The sequence below is a fragment of the Dipteris shenzhenensis genome, chromosome 5 (genome assembly GCF_047967505.1).
Source record: "Dipteris shenzhenensis isolate YYH24624 ecotype China chromosome 5, Dip_SZ_1.0, whole genome shotgun sequence".
Taxonomy (NCBI): Eukaryota; Viridiplantae; Streptophyta; class Polypodiopsida; order Gleicheniales; family Dipteridaceae; genus Dipteris; species Dipteris shenzhenensis.
Window position 1 is genome coordinate 59,939,917 of NC_141600.1, and position 8,142 is coordinate 59,948,058.

The 8,142-nt window shown below is 42.4% G+C and overlaps 1 protein-coding gene across 1 annotated transcript; it reads left to right on the plus strand.

Annotated features, from left to right (window-relative positions):
• Window positions 1-540: 540 nt before the first annotated feature.
• On the plus strand, window positions 541-5,802 carry LOC147902258 (pentatricopeptide repeat-containing protein At5g27110-like). The gene is made up of 3 exons (XM_087375334.1): window positions 541-1,114; window positions 1,200-1,499; window positions 1,655-5,802. The coding sequence occupies exon 3, from the start codon at window positions 2,124-2,126 to the stop codon at window positions 4,818-4,820; it is 2,697 nt and encodes an 898-aa protein (XP_087231460.1). The 5' UTR covers window positions 541-1,114; window positions 1,200-1,499; window positions 1,655-2,123; the 3' UTR covers window positions 4,821-5,802.
• The last annotated feature ends 2,340 nt before the right edge of the window (window positions 5,803-8,142 follow it).

Sequence of the window (8,142 nt, forward strand, 5' to 3'; positions counted from 1 at the left end):
ATGGCGATTTTTCGCTTCTTGGGAATCGTCTTCACTTAGACCTACCTCACGGCAGGCCAAAAAAGAAAAACCTTGTCCATGTTTAGAGAAGTGAATGGCAAATGTAGCTGCTTTAGACTGCACGGTCCTTGTTCATGTATGTGGGTAGTAGGCATGGTGGTAGGTAGATCAATTCAAGCAGGTTGCTGGCAGCAGGCAGATCAAATGGAGCAGTGAGCTGTGACACAGATGTGATGTGAGAATGTTCGGATGTTAATAGAATATGAAGGAAATTGTTAATAATTCTGTAGGCAGATCCACTCAGTAGGCAGATCAATTGGAGCAGTGAACTGTGACACAGATTTGATGTGAGAGTGTGCGGATGTTCATAGAATCTCAGGGGAATTGTTAAATAGAATGTTATTATGTTTGGTAGGCATGTTGCTAGGCAGATCAATTCAAGCAGGTTGCTGGCAGGGAGATCAAATGGAATAGTAAGCTGTGACACATATGTGATGTGAGAATGTTCGGATGTTAATAGAATGTGAGGGGATTGTGTGAGTGGCCAGAAGGAAAGGATTGTGAGTATGCAGAAGGGAAGGATTGTGAGTAGGCAGAAGGGAAGGATGGCAGGGCAATGCGAACACATGTGAAGAGGGGGCACATTGGAGAGGCATACATTGTTCTGGGTCGAAGATGTTAGCAGGGTGGATCAAGAGGGGTGGAAGAGGCTGCCTTAGTCGGGCTGGGGAGAAGAGATGGCTGCAATTGTCAGTTGGTTGGGTTCTTAGTAATGCAGAGAAGGGACGGGCAGACATGGATTCCACCACAAGAGCAGGATCGCCTCCCCCTAGAGTCGAGCAGCACGGAGTTGCAAAGGATATGCACAAAGAAAGGGTGCCGAGATTGCTTGATGGAGATACACTTCTTGCACGTACAGACTTCCTCAGCCATTGCAGAGCGTTGCTTGGGGGGAGGGAACGGAATGGTAGCAGAGGTATGCAGAAGGCAAGAACAAGGGAGGCTTCCAATGGGGATCGTTTCAGATGGCGAGCTCTTGGGCTGGTATAGTTGTACGTTCGCAGTTTGGGGGTGGAGCTTGGATCGAGAGGAAAAAGGGTCGTTGCATTGCCAGGTATCGTCCATTTTGAATGTAGCTTGCGCCTAATGGAATGTTGTACGATGATAAATGCATTCTGCGCCGTCTTTGCAAGTTTCAGGTCGAAAATTCTCTGGGATTTGGATGTGGACAAAAAGGCTTACAAGGAATTTGGCGCGATTTGAGAGTTTCAATGTAAAAAGAGGACGTTACAAGAAGGCACCCCAGATCCCTCTCTTTTGTATGACGCAGCCACAACGAAACTATGCGCCGCTCAGGTGCGAAGCATAGATTTTTTCGTGAGGAAGATCCACACTCCGACTGCCCGCCATGGCCAAGGTTCGCAGCTCATATGCATAGGCTATCATGTCCAAATTCTCCGATGGCTTCCCCCAGGGAGGCAGTTCAGTCGTGTGTTCAGGTTCTGCCATCCTATTTTTTGGGTTATACATGCTTCGATAGAGTGTGGTGGCTGCCCCTTATCTGCTCTTTGTACTAAAAATACCTGCTCTATTGTACCGTTCTATTAGTAAATAATTGATTAAGGCATTGAATACTGTGGTGGGACGATGCAAGGATTGCCCAGTTTTATCCATATGATACCGACCTCACGCCAAGGAGCTGTGGAAATGCTTGCAAATTTGAGCCACGCGTTGTATGTAGACGGTACCAATCCCATTGGAAAGAATTAACTGTGGACATGCTTGCGAATTTGTTGGGATGGTTCTGATTCAAGTGAATGACCTCGTTACCCAAGGATGTCAGAGAATGCAAGATGGACATACCTTTTACGTTGGGACAAAAAGGCTTTTCCTAGCGCCTCGAGCATTGGCACCTGTTTTCTTCCCATTGGTTCCCAATGTGGCTATGCTTTGTGTACCGAGCCCCTTGTGGAAGGAGTACTTCACATGTCCTGCGGACAACTGACAGAGCAAAGTAAGTGTTTGACAAAGCCTAAACTACACATGTAAAGCTGTAGATTGACTAGTCTGTTGTGAATCTTGACAGACAAACCCAAAATCATTAGATTTCAAGCATAAGATCTATGATGAGTTGCTGTGTAAAGACGGCTGGTGGGTTAAAGACATGCTTCAGCCTTGTAGATTCTCCTACTTTCGCTCTCCCTGGTCAAGAGTTTCTACAGAAGAGTGGCTTGGCAACGCTTAGGTTCGAGGAGGCACTCACTTCTTTGGAACATATGTCTCAGCTGCCTTTGGTTGAGGACCTTACATGCATCTTGCATATGTGCAGACGAAAGAAAAATCAAGCATACACTAAGCGCTTGCATGCCTACATGTGCAAAAGTGGGCTGGAAGATCATGGATCTCTTGGGAACTACCTTGTCCCAGCATTGGTGCAAGCTGGAAGCACATGTGATGCTCAGCAGGTCTTTAACAGGTTAGTCGATCGGAATGTGCACTGTTGGACTTCTCTCATCATGGGTTATATGGAATGTGGGGAGTCAGAGCGTGCCCTCAACCTGTACCAGAAAATGCAAGAGGATTCTGTACATCCTAGCAAGTGTACGTTTGTGGCCCTACTGAAGGCCTGTGCTAGGCTGCAAGATGCAGAAAGAGGCCGAGAAATACACGGTGAGATCACCAAAAAGTCGTTAGAAATAGATCTTTTCGTTGGCAGCGCCTTGGTTGATATGTACGCGAAATGTGGCTCGCTTGCAGAAGCACGGGTAGCCTTTGACACACTTCCAGTTCGAGATAAGGTCCCTTGGACTGCACTGATCGCAGGATACGCTGAAAATGGTCTTGGTGAGGAGGCTCTGAACTGTTTCAAACAGATGCAACTTGAGGGTGTCATTCCAGATGCTTTCACGTTTGTTTGCAGCTTGAAAGCTTGTGGCAACATAGGAGCTATTGATAAGGGCAGACAAATACACGCTGAGATTGTGAGCAATGGGTTGGAAATAGATGTTTTTGTTGGCAGCACCTTGGTGGATATGTATGCAAAATGTGGCTTGCTTGCAAAAGCAAAGGAAGCATTTGTAAAGCTTCCTGTTCGAAACAAGGTCTCATGGACTGCCTTGATCACAGCATATGCTGAGCATGGTCTTGGTAAGGAAGCGCTCAGTTGTTTTGAACAGATGCAGATGGAGGGCATCTCTCCTGATGCTGTTACATTTGTTTGCAGTGTGAAAGCTTGTGGCATTATCAGAGCCATATGCAAGGGCCGAGAAGCACACACAGAGATAATCAGGAAGGGGTTGGAGAGAGATCTTTTGGTTGGTAGCACCTTGGTTTATATGTATGCCAACTGTGGCTTGCTTGCAGAAGCACATGAAGCCTTGGACAAGCTGCAATTTCGAAATGAGGTCTCGTGGAATGCACTAATTGCAGGATATGCTGAGCGCGGGTTTTGTGAGGAAGCACTGAACTGTTTAAACCAGATGCAAGGAGAGGGTGTCCGTCCAGATGCTGTGACGTTTGTTTGCAGCTTGAAAGCTTGTGGCAGCATAAGATTCATAGACAAGGGCCAAGAAATACACACTGAGATTGCCAGAAATGGGTTGGAAAGGGATCTTTTTGTTGGCAGTACTTTGGTGGATATGTATGCCAGCTGTGGCTTTCTTGCAAGAGCACAGGAGGTGTTTGACAAGCTTCCAGTTCGCAATGAAGTCTTGTGGAATGCACTCATTGCAGGATATGCCAATCATGGGTTTGGCAAGGAAGCACTGAACTGTTTTGAACGGATGCAGTTGGAGGGTATCTCTCCAGATGCTGTTACATTTGTTTGCAGCTTGAAAGCTTGTGGCAGCATTAGAGCCATAAGTAAGGGCCAAGAAATACACGCGGAAATTGACAGAAAGGGATTGTCAAGAGACCTTTTTGTTGGCAACACCTTGGTGGATATGTATGCGAAATGTGGCTCTCTTGTGAAAGCACGGGAACTGTTTGACAAGCTTCCCGTTCGAAATGAGGTCTCGTGGAATGCACTAATCACAGGATATGCTGGGCATGGGCTTAGTGAGGAAGCACTGAACTGTCTTGAACAGATGGAACTGGAGGGTATCCCTTCAGATGCTGTCACATTTGTTTGCAGCCTGAAAGCTTGTGGCAGCATAGGAGCCATAGACAAGGGCCGAGAAATACATGCAGAGATTGCTAGAAAGGGGTTGGAAAGAGATTCTTTTGTTGGCAACACTTTGCTCGATACGTATGCCAAATGTGGCTCACTTAGAGAAGCATGGGAAGTGTTTGATAATCTTCCAGTTCGAAGTGAGGTCTCGTGGAATGCACTAATCGCAGGATATGCCCAGCTAGGAGAAAGTGATATTGTGTTCTACATGCTTGAGAAAATGATGGAAGAAGGCATAAAGCCAAGTGGAGTCATGTTGTCAATCGTTCTTACTGTATGCAGCTACACGGGTCTAGTCGATAAGGGCCAGAAGTACTTTGAAACCATGAGCAAAGAGTATGGCATCACTCCAACTATTGAGCACTACACTTGTGTAGTTGATCTCCTTGGCCGTGCGGGCCGATTAGATGAGGCGGTAATGATGGTAAAGAAGATGCCTTTCCATCCCAATCTTGTGGTGTGGCTTACTTTGTTGGGTGCTTGTCGAAAGTGGGGTCATGTGCAGCTTGGAAGACAGGCCTTTGAACATGCAGTCCAGTTGACTGAAAAGGATGCCGCACCTTATGTCTTGATGTCTAACATCTATGCTGAGAAGGTCAAGAAAATGAGAGAAAGTAGAAGCATGGAAGGAGTGAGGACAGAGTTGGACTGACATGGGTAGAATTGTGCATTCCTTTCTGGTGGAGTGTACAATAAACCCTCACAATGAAGGAGGAAGGTTTGTGTTGGGTGTCCTGCAATTTTTCCATTGATGCAAAGAATATGTGGGCACAGTCAGAAGCTGGCTATCGTCTGTGGGCTAGTCAACGGCCCCTAGGGGAACCGTACATCTTGTAAAAATTTCAGGTGTATAATGACTGTCATGCAACCACTGCATTTGTATCAAAGAGTGAACTGACCAATGAGAAGATGGCTATCACGTGTTTGCTAATCAGTACACCATAGGGACACCCAGATGTCTTGTCAACATTTCCAGGTGTTTGTGGTGACGATTGTGGTGCTATTACTTCTACTACTTCTGTAGAAGTAGCCAGTGTGCCTCGTATCTGAGATGTTCCAGGTGAAGAATCGAGGAGGATCGCATTGCTTTTATCACACTGAAGGGCCATTATAGGTGAATTTATTGCTAAGAACGAGCTGTATTCTTTCTGAATCTGCAGTTTTAGAAACTATTTATATGTATTATTGTAAAATGGGGACTATGAAGTATGGATTATGGTTAGGTTGGATACCATGAGGGCTCGACATTTTTTGCAGAGCAGGACATGAATGGATGAAACCATTTAATAATGGTCCTAGGTGTATTCCTAGGTTTGGGCATTAATAAAGGCGTGGATAGGAAAGCCCCAAAAGAGGGCTTAATGCCTTAATTCAGCTAAGGTTGAAATATGGACACATTCTGTCCAAGTGACAAGCACTAGGTTCAGTAGTGGGTTTTTGGGGAGTTACACACAATACAGGGAAGGCAAATGAAGGTTGAGGATGAGCAGTGAGGTGCATGTGACTCACAGGAAGAACCCAAATCCAAGAGAGTTAGCTCTTTATAGTGTTTTACAGGCTTTCTCGAGAATGTTAGTTTGGTATCAATGTTAACTACAACATGGCGGTCTTGTATGATGAGGAGATTATGTAGATGAGGGAAGATGATCGTAGTTGTGTTCATGGCAGTGGTTGTGAAGGTTGGCAAGGCTGATTGCCATAGCTGCACACTACAATTTGACCATCATGTCAAGATTTCTTTTTTGAGTGGATACATTGATGATGAAATTCGTATGGATTAGCCAAAAGGTTATGTGATTCTTAGAAAGGAGCTTGAAATACAAATTTCTATAACATACATAGTATGCTTTATGTAGGAAAAACCTATCGGACGGCTTTAATTCGTTTTCAGGAACATGTTAGGGAAGCTAGAAAAGTTCTTAGGAAGAATTCCTTGAGAATTCAAAACCCTTGTATGCAGCAATGGCAAAATCTGGTTTTGAATCTTTTCATTGCTTTCCTATTGAGCATATAGAGGGCCATTTTAATAATGCCAAGGATTTTTACAAGGCTGCTCGACCTTGTGAATTGTTTTGGATGAGAACTTTACACACTTCTTCCCAAGAGGTTTTAATTTGGAAGGAAAATCAACTTATTGTAAGAATAAAAGAACCTCTAAAAAGAACCCTATGACGTGGAGAGCTCATATCAAGCCCTTTAACATTCCTCTTTACCGACATAGTCATATACCTACCCTTGTATGGAAACCTAAAGTTATGTTACAGGATTGTCCTAGCTCTCCTACAATCTCGCATGTTGATCATGATTTGCCTCCCTCACTTCCTCTTCCTTCTCTTCCTCCTCTTTCAATTCGTTCAACTTCCTCAGTTCCAATAGTTTTTGCTTCTTGAGACTATAAAAGAACACTCCTTTATCTAGATTGACTAATGTCTCTGGGTCATTTTTCAATAAAAGTTTTTGAAAAATATAATGTCAATGTTCTTTTCAAACTTCAATACACCTTGGAAAACTTCTCTTTTGAGGATTTGAATCTAAATAAGCTCCATTATAAACCACTTAAAACTTCATTGGATCACTTCTTAAAATTAAAAACTTCCTTTCTAGGCAAAGAACTCTATCTAAAGAAGGAACTCTTGATTTCTATTTTTACTTCTCCTTCTCTTGACAAGGTAGGCTTGAACTCAATTTTGAAGTCTCCTAAAGTAATGGATTCTCCCCCTCATTATGTGAGAAGAAGGACAAAAGGCTTTCAACTATGGAGAGAGAGGTAAAAGGCTTTCAGAGCATTCAAAATCTTCTGTAAAAGTAAGAGATTCCAAAGCTTTATTGATGTTGATTTAGGACATGTAGTTACAACTGATACTTCAATTTTGCTTTCTAGTAACTTAAGAGATCTTTTCATTAAAAGCACAAAATTTTGATTGAACTCTTTTAAAGAGTCTTGCCTTTTGAAAGCTATTAATAAGGGAATCTCAAAGTTTTCTTTGCAAAGTTTTCTTTGCAAATAAAGTCTAAATATCTTGTCAGAATGGAAAGGAAAGAATTTGAAGAAAGTTGCTTTGAAACTAGAAGAAATCCCTTCAGTTAATCACTCAAAGCAAAGTAACCATCTTTCTAAAGAAGATGAAACTCTTCTTTGAAAATTCCATAGGAATTTTGTTATTTCTTATATGGACAAATGTTCCAATAACTTTGTTTTTATTTGCAAAAAGTTTTACTTAGAATGTCTTCTGAGAGAAGTGAACTCGTTTACCAAAACTTACGCCCCTGAGTTTTTGCAAGTCTTCAGGGTTTGTTTGCAATCCTAATATCCCTTTTCTTTATGCTGCTTGTTGGAAGTTTCACAAAACTCCAATAAAGCCAAGATTTATTGCAACTGCTTATGAGACTACTTTGACAGATGTCTCTAAATGGCTAAGCTATTGCTTCAAAGCCATGTTGCCTAGTGTTCATGAACGTTGGAGGGACTTATTAAAAGAGGTAGATGTCCCCTCGCATTCAAGTTGGATTTTAAATGACTCTGTAGGCATGACTTCTATTGTATTAAATTCATCTGGAAGCATTCAAGAAAAAGAGTTTCCTTTCAAACCTATGATTTTACAACGCTTTTTACAAAGACTGAGCTGGAAGATCTGAAGTTTAGAATAAAAAAGCTAATGGGTGAAGTTTTTAAGCGGAGATTCGATAAAGATAGATGCAAAGTGCTAAAAGTTGAGAAAATAGCTTTATCAATCTATCGTAGGATTAGAGGTTGATATATATGATAAATGTGAACAACCTAAATATAGTGGTTTATACATTATAAAAATGCCTCACATTGACTCAAACATTTCTGATTTGGCAAAATATGGAGTCATTTCTTCCCAATTCCATAGATCTTGCTTCCTTTGTACAACTAAGTATATGTTTTCCTTTTCTAACCTTTTATCCAATTGATAGAATTAATTATATAGCTCAATTATTGATGGGACTTT

Bases quoted from the DNA above. Each gene is read 5' to 3' on its own strand.
- LOC147902258 (XM_087375334.1), top strand. From the start codon at position 2,124: ATGATGAGTTGCTGTGTAAAGACGGCTGGTGGGTTAAAGACATGCTTC.